This window comes from Hyperolius riggenbachi, chromosome 3 (assembly GCF_040937935.1).
Source record: "Hyperolius riggenbachi isolate aHypRig1 chromosome 3, aHypRig1.pri, whole genome shotgun sequence".
Lineage (NCBI taxonomy): Eukaryota > Metazoa > Chordata > Amphibia > Anura > Hyperoliidae > Hyperolius > Hyperolius riggenbachi.
In genome coordinates this window covers 482,670,366-482,693,205 of record NC_090648.1, presented here as the reverse complement: position 1 = coordinate 482,693,205, position 22,840 = coordinate 482,670,366, and the positions used below count along the sequence as shown (strand labels likewise).

At 42.6% G+C, this 22,840-nt stretch overlaps 1 protein-coding gene across 4 annotated transcripts in view; it reads right to left on the bottom strand.

Annotated features, from left to right (window-relative positions):
- The window catches only part of LOC137564345 (rap guanine nucleotide exchange factor 6-like), a 134,391-nt gene that overhangs the window by 59,503 nt on the left and 52,048 nt on the right, over positions 1-22,840 (bottom strand). For all 4 annotated transcript variants that reach the window (XM_068278114.1, XM_068278116.1, XM_068278117.1 and 1 more), the window contains exons 7-14: positions 19,904-20,068; positions 17,672-17,779; positions 14,882-15,079; positions 12,125-12,233; positions 11,357-11,603; positions 6,582-6,739; positions 1,478-1,718; positions 180-563 (exon numbers count right to left, since the gene is read on the bottom strand). In XM_068278114.1, the coding sequence (XP_068134215.1) occupies positions 180-563; positions 1,478-1,718; positions 6,582-6,739; positions 11,357-11,603; positions 12,125-12,233; positions 14,882-15,079; positions 17,672-17,779; positions 19,904-20,068 (1,610 nt within the window). The remainder of the gene's footprint in view (positions 1-179; positions 564-1,477; positions 1,719-6,581; positions 6,740-11,356; positions 11,604-12,124; positions 12,234-14,881; positions 15,080-17,671; positions 17,780-19,903; positions 20,069-22,840) is intronic.

The following is a 22,840-nucleotide window of genomic DNA, read 5'->3' as shown; positions in this document are numbered from 1 at the left end:
GCGCTTTATAACTCTAATAATAATAATAACTATTATTATTACCCACCATTCCTCTATTGGATCTGCAAGAGCAATGATATTCTCTACAATAAATTCATTTCACCTCCTTGATATGATACACAATGCTTAGCATGACTTGTTGTCTCTCTATTTTTGTTTTTTTGAATGAAGGAACCTACCTTATTATAGCAAACATGGAATTGAAATTTTTGCACTCTCTGCAGTGGAGGGCAATTTTGATGAAGTGCTTTACAATTTTCACCCTTTTCATTTGATTTGACTCTCTTAGAATCTCAGTGGCCACCCAAAATGTTTCTTGATTGATGACCTCCTCAAACTGCTTCAGATGGTCCTCACCAGTTTTGCACTGAAGCTTGAATAGGTCATCGATATACTCTGTGGACTCAATGCTCCGGAAGAGTTCAAAGTCCCGCATTGACAGCTGTGTTGCTACCTCGATGGTGCTGAGCTGGAGAAGAGATATCATGCTCTCTCGAAGTAATTCCTGGGCATCCTCATCAGAGCATAACGTTTCAGTCTCCATATTATTTTTCAGATAATACCTAGAGAGCAAGCAGAAGTAAAGAAAAAAAAAACAATAATAGAATATCTGACTTATACACCAGGCAATAAACACATTGTGAATAAATATGAAATCTTTCAACTTGACTAAAAATTTAGAAGGTTTACAGGACATTCAACCATTGTTGAGAAAAAGGTTAATGCTTTTAGTTTGGCAAAGATTTCTACCCATAAAGGAAACCTGAGACATCTCCTCTGTACTCAACCGCAGAACGCTCCCAGGTACAGGAGCGTGCTGGTTCATGCTGTGCATTCGCAGAAGCGCATGACTGGCCATGCCTGTCCAGATTATTCGTGTCAATAACACAAAGGAGTGGCTGGAGAGGACAGCGAGAGGGCCTATGCACCTCATGGGGCTGGAGAAAGCCCCAGGTAAGTACAAATACAACCATGAAAGCCATCTCAGGTACACTTTAACGTAAATCTGAAGCCGAAAAAACACTCCAATTTGGGTACTTACCCAATTGGATCCTCCGAGCACTGGGTCCCCATAGTTCAACAGAGCTTGACCGCACAGATGGCTTGCACCTCCACAGTAGCATAGAGCCACTGTTCTCTTTCTGTCAAGCCAAATCACTTGTGAAAAAAGGAAAAAATCCACCCACAACAATTGGCTTTGTTCTACTGGGTATGTACAGACCTTACTCATGCATGCCCAGTCCGAATGTCCACAGCTGGGGATGCAGCGAGAAAAGAATAAGGACCCCTGCACTGGAATGTCGAGTTCTACAAGGAACTGGGAAGCTTCTGTACTTTTCCCTCCTCCCAACCTTTTAAGGCTCAACGAAACACTGGAAATATGTTAGTTAAATATGGTTTCCCTAGGGCTAAGTCCTTGAAATGTCTCATTGGTTCACAAATAGATTGTGAAAGTGTACTGCATGACATAAGTTACCTTCCATTTAGCTGTATCCTATCTGCGAGCTTAGAGAACTGGTCCGGGAGCCTCCGCTGTTTAATAACTCCTTCTGGACTGACGGAAACCTCACAGAGAGAGTAAGCGTCTGGTGGACCTGTGAGGCCAAATTCGTGCAGAGCATAGTTCACCACATCTTTTGCTGTAGAGTCTTTACTGATGATAATATAGCAACTCTGTTGGTCTGCTCTGAAGACTCGGATAACTTGGTCGGCAAAATCTAGAACATAAACAATGAATCCATCAGTTACATTAGTTACAAATAAACAGAGCCACATGGTGCAGTTAAACTTGGTTGATTTGTGCCTTCTTAACAAAATCCTGGGATGATTTACCAAAGAAGTGCAGAGCGAGGCTGCTTAGAGGAGATGACCTTTTCAAACATTAAGTTCATCCTAAAACACAGTTGAAACACCTAACCTATGTTACCTTTTTTTGTATAACCCCCTCTCCCCCACAACCCCACAGCTTACGTAAATGTGGTCCCTCCTTTCCCCTAAATATTCTTTCTCATCACCAGAAGGATCCCCAAAGGTTTCAGGGATGACATCACATAGGGACGTCTGTCTAGATTCCCATCAGCTTCTTCAGGCTAGTCACTGTGTCCTCATAGCTGCCTTACCCCTGTGCGACCACTAGGAGGGGGTGTAGTGTTCACACCACTCACCCCTTCCTTCACCACTGGTTGTATGGGTGACATGGCTGTTGTGCCCACTTCCTCTCTTACAGAATACTGAGCAGTGGGTATTGCGTAGAACATGGCTTTGGCATGTAACATTGGAGGGGCACAACTAAGTTGGAGTTAAGCAGGAGTTCCTTGAATACAGTGTGTGTGTTGGGGGAAGGGGGTTATGTGGGAGGGGGAGAAGCCATGATAGCACAGATTAAACCTAAAATGTGCTTAAAGGGCCATGCCAGTCAGGTCAAATGATGGGCCACTTAACATCAAAGTTGCAGACGCTCAGATATTAATATGGGAGAATCTGAGCTTTGTAAAAAGTCAGGTGAGCTGGAGATGGTACATATTGGGTGAGTATAAAAAAATAGAAGTGGGATTTAGTATTAAAGTGATGTCAGTTTCTGGCTGCCAAGCATAGCCAATTGATATTGATTTCCATCTAAGACAAAAATGCAGATTTGCTAGTTGAGTGGCCAATTCATATTAATTTTCTCCATATGAACCTTTTTAAAGGATACACGGGGTGACATGTGACATGATGTGACAGACATGTGTATGTACAGTGCCTAGCACACAAATACAAACTGTGCTGTGTACCTGTTTTCTTCCTCTGCCTGAGAGAGTTAAAAATCAGGTATACAAGTGACAGTTTCTGTTCGGGGCGGGACCAGGGTCCGACTATTGCATAACCGTTACTGATAAGGAATTACAGCCATAAAACACTTTCATGGCAGAAAATGGCTTCTGAGAGCAGGAAAGAGATAAGAAGGTTCAAAAGTTCATAGATTTTAGGTATGACATACTTCAATGCATGTGTCATTGAGCAGAGAGTGAGACACTGAAACAGTAAAAACTTAAAAAGTAGATGTAAAAATAAAATAAAACTTTGGAATATCTAAAAAAAAATTTAAAAAAATCTTTTTTAGGAGAAGGAGGATAGATACAATTGTTTATCTCATCTGTTTTTTTTTTACCTCGTATGCTAATCTTTGTTGAAAGTTAAGGAAAACCCAGATTTGATATACTTACAGTAAAATCCAATAGCTGTGAGCATGTGGGCAGGAAAACACAAAATGAGTCACATAGTTAAAGAATTAGAATACACATTCAGAAAATTCAGAAAATTACTACAGAACCACCCAATGCAGGGACATAGCTAGAAATACAAACAGATGGAGGAGCGCTCCGTAGTGTATTAACATTTTAAGTGTAACAAATGACTAGACCATAGTGTATAATAAGCTCTTCAAGGGTAACAACCCAAATCAGCATCCTCAAGTGGCAAACTGTCCCTCCTCTGTGGCCAGCAGAGTAGTGGTCCTAGGTGACAAATGGTTTGCAGGTGCCGCCACCGGGTGACCGTGTGCCAGTGACTGGATATGACTAGTGCAGTGATCTGCAAACTTTGCTCTCCAGCTGTTAAAGAGACTCTGAAGCCAAGAAAAATAGTGCTTTTTATTTACCTCTTCTCTTCTGCAATACCAGCTAAGATGAATCGCTGCATTCCCACTGCAAAATGAGGTCTGTAACCCCTCTGAACTCCCGGGGCAAATATCCACGACTTTCAAAGTCGTGGACTTTGTTGCCAGGGGAGGCAGAGCTTTGGGCTGTAGCTCTGCCTCCAGTCCAGTCAATCAGCACTGATCGCCGCCTCTCCCCGCCCCTCTCAGTCCTCTTTCACTGAGAGGGGCAGGGAGAGGCGGCGATCAGCGCTGATTAACTAAACTGGAGGCAGAGCTACAGCGAAAAGATCTGCCTCCTCCAGAAAGTAACGGGGGATTTTTGCCGCAGACCTTTTTATGCCGCTCGAATGTGGTGAATCATCTTAGCTGATATTGCAGTAGAGAAGAGGTAAACAAAAAGCACTATTTTTCTTGGCTTCAGACACTCTTTAAGGAACTACAAGTCCCACAATGCATTTGCCTTTATGAATCATGACTGTGGCTGTCAGACTCCTGCAATGCACTGTGGGACTTGTAGTTCCTTAACAGCTGGAGAGCCAAGTTTGCAGATCACTGGACTAGTGAAAGACTGCACATCATTTCCTTTTGCATAGCTAGAAATCACTAGGCTCCATAGCAAAGTTCTGGTATGGGCCCTCCGCCCCCAATGTATCATCAGAGTCAGGGGCGTAGCAATAGGGGTTGCAGACGTAGCGACCGCATCGGGGCCCTTGGGCCAGAGGGGCCCCAAAGGTCGCTCCCTCAACTACAGTATTAGCTCTCTATCGGTCCTGTGCTTATAATATTTACTTCTATAGATACTTTGAATTGTGGTAATCATTAACAAGCTGTTCCCCATCCCCTTCTTGCTCCTCTGACACTGTAGTTGCCATTGGCAGGTTTTGGAATGCCATATCAATTGTCATGTATAGATTGCTTGGGGGCCCCCAATGTAAAACTTGAATCGGGGCCCACAGCTCCTTATCTACACCACTGATTCAGTCACACCCCCGTGTTAGGGCAGCCACAAGCCCCCGCCTCTCCTGACCTGTATTAGGGCAGCCACATGTGTTCCTTCCCCTTAAAGGGATACTGTAGTGGGGTCGGGGGAAAATGAGTTGAAGTTACCCGGGGCTTCTAATGGTCCCCCGCAGACATCCTGTGCCCGTGCAGCCACTCACCAATGCTCTGGCCCCGCCTCTGGTTCACTTTTGGAATTTCAGACTTTAAAGTCTGAAAACCACTGCGCCTGCGTTGCTGTGCCCTCACTCCCACTGATGGCACCAGTAGCGTACTGCACAGGCCCAGTATGGTCTGTGCCTACGCCGTGCACTCCTGGTGACATCAGGAGAAGCGAGGACACGGCAACGCAGGCACAGTGGTTTTCAGACTTTAACCACCCTGGCGTTCTATTAAGATCGCCAGGGCAGCTGCGGGAGGGTTTTTTTTAAATAAAAAAAAAACTATTTCATGCAGCCAACTGAAAGTTGGCTGCATGAAAGCCCACTAGAGGGCGCTCCGGAGGAGTTCTTCCGATTGCCTCCGGCGCCCAGAATAAACAAGGAAGGCCGCAATGAACGGCCTTCCTTGTTTTGCTTACATCGTCGCCATAGCGACGAGCGGAGTGACGTCATGGACGTCAGCCGACGTCCTGACGTCAGCCGCCTCCGATCCAGCCCTTAGCGCTGGCCGGAACTTTTTGTTCCGGCTACGCTGGGCTCAGGCGGCTGGGGGGACCCTCTTTCGCCGCTGCTCGCGGCGGATCGCCGCAGAGTGGCGGCGATCAGGCAGCACACGCGGCTGGCAAAGTGCCGGCTGCGTGTGCTGCTCTTTATTTCACTAAAATCGGCCCAGCAGGGCCTGAGCGGCATCCTCCGGCGGTGATGGTCGAGCTGAGCTCGTCCATACCGCCCGGCTGGTTAAAGTCTGAAATTCCAGAAGTGAACAGGAGGCAGGGGCCAGAGCATCGGTGAGTGGCTGCACGGGCACAGGATGCCTGCGGGGGACCATTAGAAGCCCCGGGTAACTTCAACTCATTTTCCCCCGACCCCCCTACAGTATCCCTTTAAAAAGCATTACTAAGTCTTGTGCACAAGTTAGATAAAAGTCACTTGAAACATCCAACAAACAAACAAAACCGGCACTGCTCTCCTCCTCTCTGCTCCGGACCTTGCCGGAACTACAAACAAAGTGTTGGGCCATATCAATGCGCAGAGAAAAATAGTCCCATTTCACCTGCCTGCCTCTCTGCAATGTCCGAGAGAATGGTGAGGAGGTACTGGCAATCATAGCTGGGCCCATGGGCTCATGAATACAGCACACACATGCAAAAAAAACCACAAACAGGCACATCAACGGGCCTCCTTGTGACTGTTTTAAAACAATCTGAAATTGAGTGTATATTATTGATCAGCTTATTAAATATGTGTGAACACTATGTGATTAACATTTTGCGAATAAAGCAGGCTTTTAGTTTTAGCAGTGTATATCTTGACCTTAGATGGTTAAACTTACTAACACAACAATACTACATAACATGTGAACATTTCTTCAATACCATCTCACTTTTAACCTTGTAGGAATAAACAGCTCGCTTCCAAAAATAACACTGAGAAATACAATCTAATTCTGTTTCTGCTCGTACTCACGGATCTTGAAATTCACTCAATTAATCTGCAAACCATTTCAAATATTTGGACACAGTATGGGCTAAGGGGATGATCATTTCTCTGCATTAATATGAGATTCTGACAGGGCCCCATAGCAGCCGCTATGGATGCTATGGCGATTTCTACACCACTGGTCCAATGTGAAAATTTAAAAAAGCACTTTGAGAAGAAAAGGAAAACATTTGATGTGAAAGACACGCAATAGGAGAGGAGTTTAGGAACAGGGGGAGCGATGCTGTGTCACACAATGGTAGAAAGAAGAATTTTGGTAAAATATCACCTGAAATGCTCACCTGAAGGATTGGAAAAATCCAGCATGCTAGTTGTGGGCTGTAGCAAGTCAGGACTGCTTGAAGAAAGAGTACCTGGGATTGGCATGATGGCAACGCTGTGTCTGCAAGGTCTGGTGCCGACAACACTGTCATCTTGAGACCGCGTAACACTGCTGTCACTGCAATACAAATGTTACATTCACTGTTGTACGGGTCTGATCCAGTTCTGTATAATACCTGAAGCTTGCAATTAACCATGTACAGGTAGTACAGGTAAATTATTGGAATGCTTTGATCTCTCTAGCAGAAAATAAAGAAACTGAAAGCAGAAGTCCTCTGTTATTGCCTCACACTGCCCCCTAGTGGCAAGTGGCCATAAATACACAAATACACATGACAGCAGAACTAGTTAGAAGCAGAAAAATGTAACAAATAAGAAATAAATTGGCCCGGAGCACTTGCAAGCCTCTAAATAAATCAGGGAGGAGGGCAGTAGGGGGGTGAAGGTACTCCTAGGGAAAAAAAAACACAACAAAGTCAACGGGAGCCCAATAGCACATTGTGTTACTAATCCTGGGATGTTAAAATGAAAATATACTCACAAACGTGGGTTGCAGTGAGGGGGACAACTAACCACAAGGAGCAGACGGAGAATACAAACCCGTCTCCACTCGGGCAATCCAGTTTTGACTGAACTGAATGTGGTTGCACTCTTGAAAAAAAGAGTACAGAGGCTCTGCAAATTGTAAAAGGCCCTGTAGGCCACCACACAACCCCCCTAGGGGCATGGGGAGGTGTGATTGCACAACAGGGGAGTCTAGGAGCAATAAAACTTCATTAAAAGCACAATAAAAGCAAAACACGGAGGAGGTGGCTTACGTCTCCAATTACACTAGCGAGGCTTAAAAGTACATTTTATTTGCACAGGCAATGCGTTTCGTGGTTGCGAGCCCACCTCCTCAGGCCAATCACAGTGCCAGAGGTGCTCCAAACCTGTTGGCTTTTTTTTATATTGGCACTGTGTTTGGCCTGAGGAAGTTTTTGCTTTTATTGGGCTTTTAACAAAGTTTATTGCCCCTGGGTGCCTCTTCTCCCCCGTTGTGCATTCTCTAAATAAATTGGCTGCTAAAGGGTTAAAGGTATAACCCAAATCAATATTTGTTGGTTTGATGTTTGACTTCTACTAGGTTTAAACTAGCAACAGCAATTCACTTAATGGGCATTGGGCATTCCCACTCTTGTAAAAAAAAAAATTAAAATGTATATATTTCCACTCTTGTTAAAAAAAATCTAAATGTATATATAAAGGCTACACAAATTATTTTTTAATACAAGGATGTTGTGCAAACTACCAAGGTGACCACTAATGGTAAAAGAGCATACTTTATCTTTATCTCAATCTGTGGAAAAAAAAATCTGCTGTTTCATAATGTTCTCTAAACACCCAACAGCATCTCAACACTGAATCAGCACAACCTGATCCATGCAGTCATGAGAGGCCATGGACATTTTCACTTCCCCAAAACTTGTCACGGAAATGTACATTCAGAGAGAATGTACTGAATTGTTTTAGGATAAACTGGTAAAAGTTTACTTAAAAGAAATGTGGAAGTGTATTTTTCCATTAGACACTCTTTTTCCCTCATAGTTTAAACATTGACATAGAGCTGTGTCCTTTCTATGGAATGTTTATTTAAGAACATGAGTGACCAATTCCCATGGACTTCTGGTGGCATCTCGTTCTGGCGATGCTAGAATCTTTCCTGCAAACGTGGAGTGGTGGGGGTGTCCTGATACCCTGGACAAAAAAAAAAACACAGGAAACAAAAGAACGGGAGCCCAATAGTGCAGTATGTTAAAATGCAGAGGGTACCATAAGGTAAAGTCAATGTACTACTCACAAAGGCCGGTTGCAGAGGGGCAACCTAGCACAGGAAGCAGGTGGAGACAATGAACCCAACTCCACTCAGCGTGGCCCAGCTGGACCTGGATGCAGGCGCTCTCCTTAGTAAAAGTGGCAGATTTCCACTGTGGTTAGGACCACGTGTGGCCTGTCTCAACCCCTCCAACAGGGTATGTTGGGGGTACTTGTGCATTGTGCATAACGATCAGTGCAATTAGAAACACAAAATTGTACTGATCGCTATGCACAATGGCTTTGTGCACAGTTACATGGATATGGCCTAGTAAGGACACACATGCATGCTTTTGTATCCAATATGCTGCACATGTTCAAAGATGTATTACAGAAACTATTTTGTTTTTTAATATCAACTATTTATGCATTTATATGACATGCATGTCGTTTCTAGAAAAAGAACATATGTATTGAGGATCGTCAATTGCTGTTTTTGGCACTGTTAATAGCCTGAGGAAGCGGGCTTAGACCCGCGAAACGCATTGCCTGTGCTAAATCAAAACCCTTTGTTTACACGAAGATCTCGTCATTGAGGTAAGCCACCTCATTTTTTTTCTATTTTAATTTGCTTTTAATAAGTTTTATACACCAGGGCACCTCATTCCCCAAACTGTGTTTTCTGCAAACGAGCAGAGAAGCTTTTAGCATTGGTTACCAACGTTTCATTGTCGTGTTGTGTTATGAGCCTCCCTATGGAGGGCAACGGCTGAATAGTGTGCTGGTTAAGAGCTCCACCTCTGACACAGGAGACCTGGGTTAAAATTCTGGATCTGCCTGTTCAGTAAGCCTGCACCTATTTAGTGAGGAGACCTTGGGCAAGACTCCCTAACGCTGCTACTGCCTGTAGAGCGCGCCTTAGTGGCTGCAGCTCTGGTGAGTACTCCAGAAGAAAAGTGAAATATAAATGTTCTGTGTCTTGTCTTGATGTCCAACTCCAGTCCTCAAGGGCCATAGCCATGCACTGAGGCACTTGACTGATTTACAGACCTTTTTGTATATGCTCCGTCCTAATTGCTTGAAGAAGTAGGGTCAATCCTGCGAAATGCGTTGTATGATCTTGTGGAGTGTATAAATAAACTGCTTTATGATATTACATCAATATTATCTTGTGTTTGCTTGGAGGAGGTAAGTCCACCACTGCCTCCTCTATTTTTAAACCATTTAGATACTTTTATTCTTTTGGCGCCTCTGTATGCCTATAACATAGACATGCCAGTGTTTAGGATGGACAGAGAATTGTGTTCTACTTGATGGACCACACCTTTCCTGATTCAGTCCCATCAATTAATTTGAGCTGTGCCAAAAATGTGTGAGGATCTCAGTTCTTGAGGACTGGAAATGGACATTCTTGGGGACTCGGAAGTGCCCTTGTATAGGGTGGGGTTTCTTCTGTGATTCTTGTAGGGGCCAAGAATACCTAGGGGAGATGTAGGGAGAGTAGGGCCGAGCCGAGGCGGTAGAGGCTCCAGTTTTAGGGCGCACTGTAGGAGGGGGCGCACAACTCACTCAGCTATCATTCCCCTATTGTGTTTGAAGCAGAGAGAAATAAGAGAAGGGTATACATGGCAGTGACTGCAAGCCAGATAAATAGAGATTAAGATATTGGGGGCCCTGGGGTGCCTCTTAGTCTAATATCAATCAGTGACGGCTGGGGTGGGAGGGATGGGGGACACTTTGGTGTCTCAGCCTTGGGTGCTGGAGGACCTTGTCCCAGCTCTGAGAGAGAGACCGGGAGCCCAATGGTGCAGTATCATCAGGTAACGGGAGGATAAACTTATATGGGTATATACTCACATAGGTGGGTTGCAGTTCTTGCAACCACCATATAGGCCTGCAGGGAATTAGCCATCCCTGCTCGGTACTCCAGGTGCTGCTGGATACTGGATGGTCGCTCTCCTGTAGTCCTGCTCAGTACTCCAGGTGCTACTGGATACTGGATGGTCACTCTCCTGTAGTACGATAGACTTTCCAGAAAACGGCAAAGCTATTACCTCCAAAGGAGGTCTGACTGGTAATGGGTAGGATGGAGGCACCCAATGTGTGTTCTGTTTTAGTATTTTAAATATAAATTAAAAAATAATAAAAGAGAGGCAACAGCTTACCTCTCCGGAAGGTATAGAAACCAGCTCAACTGGAAAAATGTCTTAATTGAAAAAGCAATCTGACAACGCGTTTCACGGGTCATGGCCCGCTTCCTCGGGTCAATACAAAATGCCTTGATAGCAAAGGGGATAGAGTGTCGGCGCCTCTAATCTGACTCCCTTGTAAACTCCTGTACCCCTGCTGGCTGCCGCTACAGTGCTGGGTATCCCCACACTTCCCCTACATTTACCTCTACAGTGCCGGGCTGGGTGCCAAAATCTTTTGTACCCCAAAGTACAGTGCCAGGCACTTCAACATTCCTCTGACTTTGGGGCACCTATGCCAGGCTCCCACAGAAGCAAGCACTGCCGCACATGCCACAACAGCTGCTCTTTCTACATGGGACCCCCAGCAAAAAAGCATTTTCAAACATCCTACTGGGATCCCATTGGTCCACTAAACTGTGACTTCACTAAACAGGAAGGCAGTATGAAACTGACAGTTACATAGGGGGGAAATGACTTTCTTGGAGTTAACATGGTCCAATTGAGTTTTTCCCTGCCCTACCTGGCGAAAACTAGTTCTAAAATCAGACTACATCGCCTGATTTTAGAACTTAACAGCGCTTAATGCTGGAAAGTTAAGCAATATCATAGGGCCAAAGGAGTGACAAAGCATGAATTAAGATAGATAGCCTTTAAATAAATTGGCTGCTAAAGGGTGGAGTTGTATTAAAATAAGTAGAGGGGGTATGTGTCAAACAGCATATTTATTGATTGAATGTATTTTTACCAACCTGAACGGCTTCGTTGGCAAGATACTGAAACGTGTTTTGTCCAAAATCTTCCTTATTTTATTTCTTCCCCCCGTTACTGTGCTGGCTTTGGATTTCTTATTGCCCTTTTCTTGCGGAAAGATGTGTTCCACTTCTCCAGGTAGAGTGGGGATAGAATATCTGTTATTTTTCTTCTCAGTATTTTTAGGAAAACAAGGCACGTCATTCTTTTTGTCCTGCTCCATCCTGTTGTGTAGCTCCTTAAACACTGCGGGCACATGATTATGAAAAGAAAAGAAAGACGAGGTCATAAAACAAGTTTAAAACATTAGCCTCCATATTCCTCCCACTTCAGGTGTCCTTTAACTCCTTCTGGATGCATAGCCCTAAGCCCTGATGCCTAATTCTAACTTTCCCCCCAACATACCCCTCTTTCTTATGCCTTATGCCAAACCTAATCTTCTTGTCAATGTAAACCCTTTCCTAATGCCTAACCCTAACCTTGTTCCTCCCCTTACTGATGTTTAAGTTTAAAATTATATCCTTAGCATCAAAAACTAACCTCCCCCTACTCTACACCCGACTCACTCACCTTTCAATGTCACTTTGGCTTTGTCCACTGAACTGTAGCAACAGAGACCTGTCAATAATTTTGTTATGTAGGGCCCAAACCAGCCACTTCATACTGACAATTTAGGTTGCACAGCACAGTTCCTAAACTTAATCTTTCTGCTTGGACATGGTGACCATTTAACAGCATTCAACATGCATTTTGAAATTACTACTTACCAAAAATATTTGTTTTTACTGTAAGTGTAAGATGAGTATTATTCTTCAGAATCTCCATTGCTTTTGCGTACGTGATATTTTCAAAATTCAGTCCATTGACTTCAATAATCTTCAGTGAAGAAAAAAGAATTAGAAAACTAATAATTTTGTTGGCATAACAAGAGCACATTGGCCCATACGCAATTAACTTTTTCTCCTAGGTAAAATGTTCACATCATAGGAGATAATTTTTCATCTTCAATTTAAATTAAGTTTTAACCACTTTGCAATGGAAAAAGAACCAAAAAGTAAGTGAAAAAGTTATGTCCAAATTATTTTGAGTAGTTGTTTTCTTGTTGGTGGTACAAAAGTTATTTTAAAGAAAAGATGAAAAATTATCTCCTGGGAGTAAACTCAGAAAAATAAACATGAATTGCATATGGGCCATGGACGATATGCAATTAACTTTTTCTTCTGAGTTTCCTCCTAGGAGATCATTTTCATATTCTCTTTAAAATAACTTTACATCATTTTACAATTGAAAAGTACACAAAAGTAGGTGAAAAAGTTCTATCAAAACTATTTTGAGTATTTTCTTGCTTGCTCGTAGTTAAAAAAAAAATTATTATTATTAACAAGTTGTGAAAATATCACCTGGAGAAAACTCTGGAGAAAAAGTTAATTGCATATAGGCCCTTGTCAAATACAATACATGTCAAGCCACCAGCAACCAAGAAAATACTCAAAATCATTTTGATAGAACTTTTTCACCTACTTTTTGATACTTTTTCAGTTGCCAAGTGCTGAAAAGTTATTTTCATGAGACGATAAAAATTATCTCCTAGGAGTAAACTCAGGTGAAAAAGTTAATTGCAAATGGGCCATTATGTCAACAGGGTTTTCTCCATAGCCATAAATATATGACCTGCGTTAACATATTATGGGTGGTGATAAGTGAGTGACATTTGTAAGTTTGATCTGGTGGCAATTTGGGACTTTCTTGCTAACCAAACTTTCCTGCAAGAAAGGCCCAGCGATTCACTATGTGGCCGCTTTTTTGCCAAATGAGCACGGGAAAAACTAGGTGGCAGTAGCTTTAACAAAAATTTGCAAAATTTGCAAGGACATTTCCAGTAATCTCTAATTTTACATTTACCGGTTTAATGTAAATGAGTCTTATCAGCTTTAGTTGCGAATGCAAGACTGAACCTGACTGCTACAGCAAGAGGGGTTAACTTACCTAAATCGCCACCTCTGGTTGCCACACTTCCTGCTGTGCTACATTCTCCGGCATCTTCCTCCCTCAAAGCGTAAGGACTTCACTCTGGGTAGGAGCCTTTCTCGGAAGGATGGAGGCAGGTGTGCAGAGTCAACAATGTAGGTGAGTTAACCCCTCTTGCCGTGGCCAGCAGTCAGGTTCAGTTTCCAGTTCACTCCCCCATCCTAAGCTCACCTCTGTTGTGAATCCACACCAAAATATTTTATACATATATTTTATATTTACCCATATTTTCTGCCGTATAAAACGCTCCAAACTATAAGACCTAGGTATAGAAGGCAAAAACCAGGGGACAAAATATATACTAAACCAGGCGTGTCCATGTTCCAGGAGCGTCTTGTACATGTTCCCCCATTTGGTGTGCTTCTGTGTCCCCCATGTGTCCTCCTGTGTCCCCATGTGTCCTCCTGTGTCCTTCATGTGTCCTCTTGTGTCCCTCATGTGTCCTCCTGTGTCCCCCATGTGTCCCCATGTGTCCTACTGTGTCCCCCATGTTTGCATTCTGTGGGTATTTTCCCCCCCAGACACATCAGCTGTTTTATCTATCACTAGGTCAGCGTGATGACCTTATGAGATAATTTAGTAAGACAATTGTTTTGCAATTTGGAATTCTAATACCAGCCGTACAAAATAGGGGCATTTTCTGCCACTTGTTTTAATTTCAATTAAAAAGCTGAAAAAAAAATCAGACACCATGAGGTTATCTTTGGCCACATGTCTGGACACCTGCCAGTAATTCATGATGATATAATTATATCAACTATTTCCTGTCTGTTCTAGTCTCACTATATTAATGCATGATTGGACAGTAAAGCTAGATTATAAAAAATGCAATGTCCCCTTCTGTCCCCCCTTCTCTCCTCTCTCTGCCGGCTCCTCCCGTGTCCCCCCCCCCGTCTGTGTCCGCTCCCCTGGGTGTCTCCGCCCCCCTCCCCACGGTGTCTCCTGCTTCCCCAGTATAGTTAGTTATAAGTGTAGCGGCAACGTGTCTTACCTAATTCATGGCTCCTTCACAATCCGCAGACCTCTTCTCTCCTGCTCTGCTCCTCTAGTGCTGGCTTCTGCTGAATGCGTCATCAGCAGAAGCTGTAACTAGAGGGAGCCATGCAGGAGAAGAGAGGTCAGCGATCCCCACGGGAGCTATGGATTAGGTAAGACACACTGCTGCTACACTTCTGCTTATACAGGGGGAGCGGATACACACGGAGGGGGAGCGGACACATATGGAGGGGGAGTGGACTCACAGGGCGATCCAGAGACACACTGGGGACAGAAGGTGGGACAATGCAGGGAGTCCCCGACGTGGTTAATATCGGCGGGCGCTCGTAAATCGGGGATTCTCTGCATTCGCTGTATAAGACAAATAAACTTTTTCTCCCCATTTTTGGGGGAGAAAAAGTGCATCTTACACGGTGGCAAATACGGTATGTTACAATATTATTTTTTTGCAGACTTAGGGAAATTATTGGTTGTATAACACAAAAAGCAGTATAACGTACCTGGTCTCCTCGTTTCAGTCCTGCCACGATGGCTTTAGTCTCAAGCGCTTCCACAAAAATGCCGAAGCCTTTATCGCTTCCGCCAATGAAAGCAAAGTGTAGGGGAGAGTCGCACGAGGTTTTCAGGATAGTCACTTGTCTCCATTTAGCCTTTGCGGCACAAGCGATGTTTAATAGCCTGAGGTGTCCTTTCATGCCCTGAAAGCAGCATGAACAATGCAATTACCATGCATTCATTCATACATAGGAAGTCATGAAAACATTATTGCTGAATAAATAAGCTGAACTATTAACATTGCATTGATCAATAATGTGTAAATGTTACAGCCAGAACCAGAAGTCTGGCCACTTCGGGTTCTAGCCGGTCAAAACTAGAAGTGGCAGTCTCAATGCGGCCGATGCCCGAAATGAATCGATACCTGGTAGCTCCGCTCTCCTCTTACAGCTCTGGCTCCTCCCCCTGCCCCTCCAATTGGCTTCTGGCAGCTGCATTTCCGATTGGAATTAAAAAATCGGAATTCCGCACAAATCACATTTACCGCAACTCGGTAATTTTAGAACTCAGAAGCATTTGACCAATCAGAGAATGCAGAATTTTTTAGCAAAAATTGGATCACTGCGGTAATCTTAGACAAATCACAAAACTGATTTTCCGTTTTTCCGATTTCCGTTTTTCCAATTTGTACTGCTCGAAAATCAGAAATCGGAAAAATGAAAAAATTGGCATTGGCGGAAGAGGGAATTTCCGCGGAATTGCAAATAGGCATCTCCTTATGGGAGATTCTCAGTATTACCTTTATTTTGTACAAAAGCACTCCCTAGAAAAGATCTATAGAACTATGTCATCCGGCTTCCCTACTTGTTTGCACATTATTTTGGCAATTGGACAGAGCAAACTGCAGATCCGTAAGCGTTTTTTCAAATAAAGAAATAACTGAGAATCCAATATTATGCAGGAGAACAGAGGCGCCAAGAGGACAAAAGAAAACTAAATGAGCCTAACCTATTTTGGTTCCTGGACGTAGTTTCTACGTCCAGGAACCATGCGCGCTACCGCGCGCTCCCGCGGCCGATCGTACGCGTGCACGCGCACTCCCGGCCTACGGATTCGGTAGCCAAAGAATCAATGTATCGGGCTATGGTGCCCGATCACTGATTCCTCTTCCCCGCTGAAAAAGCGACAGCTTCTCTCGGAAGCTGTGCTTTTTCTGGCTGTCTCCTTCCCGATGCGTCACTCTAAGCACGTGCTACGCTTAGAGTGACGTCATGTAAACAAACTCATGGCCGCCATCTTGTGGCCAAAAAGTAATACTACACCTGAAAAAAAAATAAAAAAAAATTAACACACATTTACATTATAAATCTATTGTTTACCTCCCACCCTCCCAAAACTACCCAAATAAAATGTTTACTATAAAAAAAAAACCATTACAATAAAAAAAAAAAAAAACTATTTATTTATAGTATATATTTACCTAAGGGTCTAAACTTTTTAAATACCAATGTAAAGATGAAATATTTCTATATTTTTTTTATTTTAAACTTGTAAATAGTGATAGATGCAAAATGGAAAAAATGCACCTTTATTTCCAAATAAAATATTGTCGCCATACATTGTGATAGGGACATAATTTTAACAGTGTAACAACCGGGATATATGGGCAAATACAATACGTGAGTTTTAATTATGGAGGCATGTATTATTTTAAAACTATAATGGCTGAAAACTGAGAAATAATGAATTTTTCCATTTTTTTCTTATTGTTCCTGTTAAAATGCATTTACAGTAAAGTGGCTCTTAGCAAAATGTACCCCCCAAAGAAAGCCTAATTGGTGGCGGAAAAAACAAGATATAGATCAGTGCATTGTGATAAATAGTGATAAAGTTATAGGCTAATGAATGGGAGGTGAACATTTCTCACGTGAAAATGACAGAACGCGAATGGGTTAAAAACCAAATTCTTGGTAAATAGAGGCGGTAGTGGTGGACCCACCTCCTCCAAGCAGACACACGACTGTAGTAAAGACAGTCAATATATTTTATTTATTAACTCCACATATGCAACGCGTTTCGCAGGTTTGATCCCGCTTCATCAGGCAATAACAACGGAGCAATAGCATATGTGGCCAGTAGAAGAGCCCGGCACCTCTGTTAATCCCATATGAACAGATGGACTTGTCCAAAACCTGACAGATCTGTAAGATTTTCACTATCTACTATAGTGTAAGTGGAAGAGACATAGGGGAAAAAAAGTAATTTATAGTGCATTTTACTCAGGGAGAAATGTACATTTATATGTATGCATTTTTTACAAATTACACTGTTCACTATAGTTGTCCTTTAAAGGACAACTGAAGCGAAAGGGATATGGAGGCTGTCATATTTATTTCCTTTTAAGCAATACCAGTTGCCTGGCTGTTCTGCTGATCCTCTGCCCCTAATACTATTATCCATAGCCCCTGAACAAGCATGCATCAGATTAGATGTTTCTGACATTATATCCAGATCTGACAAGATTAGCTGCATGCTGATTTTTGGTGTGATTCAGACACTACTGCAGCCAAACAGACCAGCAGGGCTGCCAGGCAACTGGTATTGTTTAAAAGGAAATAAATATGGCAGCCTCCATATTCCTCTCACTATAGGTCTATTTAAAGCTTTTTTTTTTTTAGGATACTAAGACCTTCAGATCAGTTCTTATTTCAAAGAGCAAATAATATGCATTACATCCAGGAATAATCAAAATTTTATGTCCAGTTGTTGCCATTTCAGAGTTATGTAATACTTACTGCACTTTCAAGATTCTTTTCAAATTCTTCCAAAAATCTAGTCATTGCTGGGTTCCCTTCAAAGTCATTAAAATGGTTGTTGACCCAAAGAAGTACTATTCTTGTTACCTACAATAAAAGACATAATTAAACACAGAAATAAATATAAACAGGTTGCAGAGGTTGTCGGGTGCATGCTCCTGCTCTGTTACACACACTGTACTATTGACCTGAGGAAGCTGGCTGCCGCTCCTGTTAGCTTATGAGCGGGCGGCTGCTTCCTCCCTTATATTCCCCAATCCCATAGCGGCTAGCCCCTCTCCTCTTTGCAGCATTTATTACAGCAGCGCTTTCTGTGCGGCTGCTGTAATGAGAGAAGGAGGCGGGGCAGAGGTTCCCATGGTAATGGCGATCGCCGCTACAGAAAGCCGTTGCCCTGCTTCCTTCTCTTCCTTACAGCAGCCGCGCGGGAAGCGCTGCTGTATTACGAGATGCTGCAACCGAGGACAGGAGCGCCTGGGGGCTACCTGTACTTGCTATACTGGGCTAACTTTACTTGCTATACTGGGCTAACTGTACTTGCTATACTGGGCTAACTGTACTAGCTATACTGTGTTAACTGTACTTGCTATACTGGGGTAACTGTACTTGCTATACTGGGGTAACTGTACTTGCTATACTGGGCTAACTGTACTAGCTATACTGTGGTAACTGTACTTGCTATACTGGGCTAACTGTACTAGCTATACTGTGTTAACTGTACTTGCTATACTGGGGTAACTGTACTTGCTATACTGGGGTAACTGTACTTGCTATACTGGGCTAACTGTACTTGCTTTACTGGGCTAACTGCCGCCGCCACTAGCCACGCCCCTCCAACCCCCCCACCCCCACCCCGGGGAGCCCCAGAAAAAATTTTGGTCGGTATAGTGGGCCCCAGGCTCAAAAAGGTTGAGGACCCCTGCTCTAGCCCATTCTTTGAGGTTCCTCTACCAGATACACCCAACAGCATATGGGTGGACTGGATAGCAACTACTGGCACCAGGATTTATTATTAAACACATGGTGTGGGGGCAGAACCGGGACAAGGTCCTCCAGCACCCAAGGCTGCGACACCCCAGCCGTCACACACTGATTGCTATTAGACTAAGAGGCGCCCCAGGGCCCCCAAACCCCCCAACACCTTATCTCTAGTTATCTGGCTTGCAGCCACTGCCATGTATCCCCTTTTCTTATTTCTCTCTGCTTCAAACACAATAGGGGAATGATAGCTGAGTGAGTTGTGCGCCCTCCTCTACACTGCGCCGAGGCTGGAGCCTCTCTCGCCTCTGCCCCCCTCCTACACTGCACCCTGAGGCTGGAGCCTCTCTTGCCTTTGCCTCGGCCCGGCCCAAGGGGGGGGGGGGGGATTCCCATAAGTAAAAGCACAGTCACCAAAAATTGGCAACCATTTCCTAACATATTGTATATCTGAGAAGATGTTAAAGCAAATCTGAAGCGAAAAATAAAATTGAATTTTACATGTAGTATGGATAATGAATAGAACATTAGTAGCAAAGAAAAGAGTCTCATATTTTTTTATTTTCAGATATATAGCTATTTTAATAACATTGCATCATTCTGTCATATTTGCTGTTTAGAAACCACACTCGAAATAATGACCTTATGAACTTTCCTGCAGTAAAACCTCATCCAAAGCTGTCTCTCACTGTCTCTTGGCTGTTTAAGCTCTTCAGAAAACAGGACTGCATTCAACCCAGTGGGTCAGAAAGCTCAGAGAAGCTCTTTCGCATGGATAAGAAATACATTTTTTTTTAACTCTTCCTGTACTGGAAAACAACATGAGACTTTTTTCTTTGCTTCTAATGTTCTAATTCTTATCAGTACTACACATACAAATCATTATATCATACATTTATTTTCGCATCAGGTTTTCATTAACTTGTGAAGAAAATGACAGGGTCACTTTAAAATATAATGTATTATTATCTTTTTTTCCACAATAAAATGTATTATTATCTTTGGCCTTGAACTTGGCATTTTCATTGGTGAAAACCAAAGACCACCAGGGCTTAGCTGACATAATCCTACTGGGAATTTTCTGAGAACCTCTGAAAAATGACTATTTTAAGACTCAAAGAGGTGGACCTCAAGTAGCTGACTTCTTTCAGTCAAAGTAGAATTTTAAGGTCAAAGTTGTGAGTACTTAAGTTTAATCAACTGTCTGATAAATATAATAATTGTACTACTAACCTTGTCCCGGAGACTGTCCAATTGGAACCATTCCAGAAGCTGGTTCCCAACTTCCACTGGGCTTGATAGAAAAGTTCTGAATGTTAGAAGAAAGTCTTCTATGTAAGTCGGGTCTACAACAGAATGCTCCTCAATCAAATGCATGGTTAATCTTTCAGGGGTTCCCTAAAACAAATGAAAGAAGTTGAAAAGTGGTTGTTGGCTGTATTCCATTAGTAAATATTTTAAAATTCTTACAAGAAATTTGAACTTTTTGCCATTACATATCCCAGTGAGTCCCTGTTTCATCTGTGTCGCAAGAGCAATCTGAGGCAGAAAAGATTAAAAACCTGAAGGACCATATCCATGACGCAATTTTTTGGAATAATTTTTTTAACATTTTTTTTAGATATCGCGCAACATTGTTTAATGAAAATTCGCTAATTGATGCATCACCACCCATGCCACCCACGGAGATTATTGGTTTTTGAATGATTGCTCTGATCCTCAATGACTTTCGCAGGTTTTGCTGTGATAGTGTAAAATGATCATTTACACGATCCTTTGTTTACGACGGAATCAGATTCAGTCAGATGGTTCGGGGAACGTTCGTCGGAGATCCCCAATCCATCTGCCCGTGTGTACTTAGCTTAATAAGCCAACAGTTTTTTGTGTTCATTTTACCCCGATTTATAAGGATGGCTATTAGATTGGTGGACTTTCACCTTTGCTTTGACACATTAGTCCTAAAATTTGACACTTTCTCAGTCCTATAATTAATCTATTACTGTGATTAATATAATAAAACCTCTATGTCCCTGCGTCCGCTCATGTCCCTGTGTTTGTGCCAGTTCGCAGACTTGGGACAGTAGGAAGACGGGTGCAGGGGGGCGGGCACGCTATGGAGTGTGGCCCTGCAAATGCACGCGAGGAGCAAGGCTGTGTGCATGCGTTGGGGAGCACAGCCATTGCAGGGGGGGAGGAAGTTGTGGCAGAGCCCTAGCGCCCGTTTTTAACCACTTAAGCCCACAGGGTTGTACATTTTTTGCATCTGAGCATCTTTCACCTCCCATTCATTTGCCAATAACTTTATTACTACTCATCACTGAATTGATCTATATCTTGTTTTTTACGCCACCAATTAGGCTTTCTTGGGGTGATACATTTTGCTAAGAATTAATTTATTTGAAATCCATTTTAACAGGAATATTAAGAAAGAAATGGAAAAAAAATCATTATTTCTCAGTTGTTGGCCATCATAGTTTGAAATGAATACATGTTACCGTAATAAAAACCCATGTATTTTATTTGCCTATTTGTCCCGCTTATAACACCATTTAAATTATGTCCCTATCACAATGTATGGCGCCGATATTTTATTTAGAAATAAAGGTGCATTTTTTCAATTTGCGTCCATCACTATTTACAAGCCCATAATTTAAAAAATTATATTAATATACTCCTTTGACATGCATATTTAAAAAGTTCAGACCCTTAGGTAACTATTTATGTAATTTTTTTTATTGTATTTTTTTGTAATGAAAACATTTATTTGGGTAATTTATGGTGTGGGGAAGTAAACAGCTAATTTTTAAATGTAATTTAAAGAGGAGCTGTTAGGTATAAGGTCTCAGAGAAAATAAACACATATATCAGTAGCTAAAGATTGGCTGTACTTACATTACATATGCATTTCACTGTCCACGTTTGGATTTCACAGAATTTGTATATAGTATATGCAGAGATAGATGCTCCTGACAGCTCATGGCAGGCTCCATGTTTTTCTGTCAAATGTGTCGTCATGTCCTGCCTGCTTCCTGATCACAGAAAAGCTCGTACTGAATAACACAGTGTGCAGTGAATATTAATGAGCCATGTGGCTAGGAACAATAGCTGACTCCTGCAGTGTACTCTGCCCGGAGATTTATCAGTGCTACGCGCTGGACTGATTACAAGCTGCTGTAACGTCTCATTAGCAGCCGAGGGGAGGGCCCCAGAATGCTTTGCAGTATAGTATGCGGCTTGCGTCCTCTTGGGTCTAATTAGCTTTGCTGATAAGCACACATCAAAGGTAAGAGAGATTTTTATCTTCACTAATGCCTTTCTGGCTTCCTTCTAAACTGTTTAACACAGGAGAATAGAGGTTTAAATTAGCTTCTGCAGCCTGACAGTTACTCTTTAATGTATTTCTTTATTAAAACATGTATGTGGGTGTAGTTTACTATTTGGCCACAAGATGGCCACAGTCAAAAAAGTCCTGGAAGCATACGATGACGCTTCCAGGAAATAGAATGAAGACGGGGAACTTTTTTTGCAGAAAGACCACGGTCTCTGTTAAGAGACCGACCGTCGGTTTTTCTGCGGGGGACTTAGATCGGTGAATGGGAATTATATTCCCATTCACTGATCGGGTGGCTAACGGCGGGAGGCGGGAGCCCGAACGTGCGCACCGCACACTAGAAGCAGCACAGCCTATCTGAACGAACATATTCGTCCAGATAGGCTTAAGTGGTTATATGGGAAGGCTTATTACTAGTTCTACTTATAAAGCATGCTAGTTTTTAATATTTGCAAACCACCTCTTTTAACTTAACTTCTCCGTAGTCTTAATTTGTTGCCCTTTATAATAAAAAAAACTGCTTACATAAATTTCAGACCAGTTTGATTACTTTGATCAAATCTGCCAGTTATCTACTGTGCCAACATTCAGTTGATTCACTTTTTTAGTAATCATCATGTTTATTAAAAAATGTGTGTATTGTCCAAGGGAGTGTAAGAACATAGTTACAGACAGATATACAGTTTAGAGATAAAACAACTTATTTTAAGCCCCATAGCAGTTGCGCTGCTATCTGTATACATAAATAAGCAAGTTTTCTTCTGACATTTCCAGACCTTATCAATAAATTGTCTTGGAAGCCACCAACAAGCAAGAAAATACTTGACAGTACTTTACAG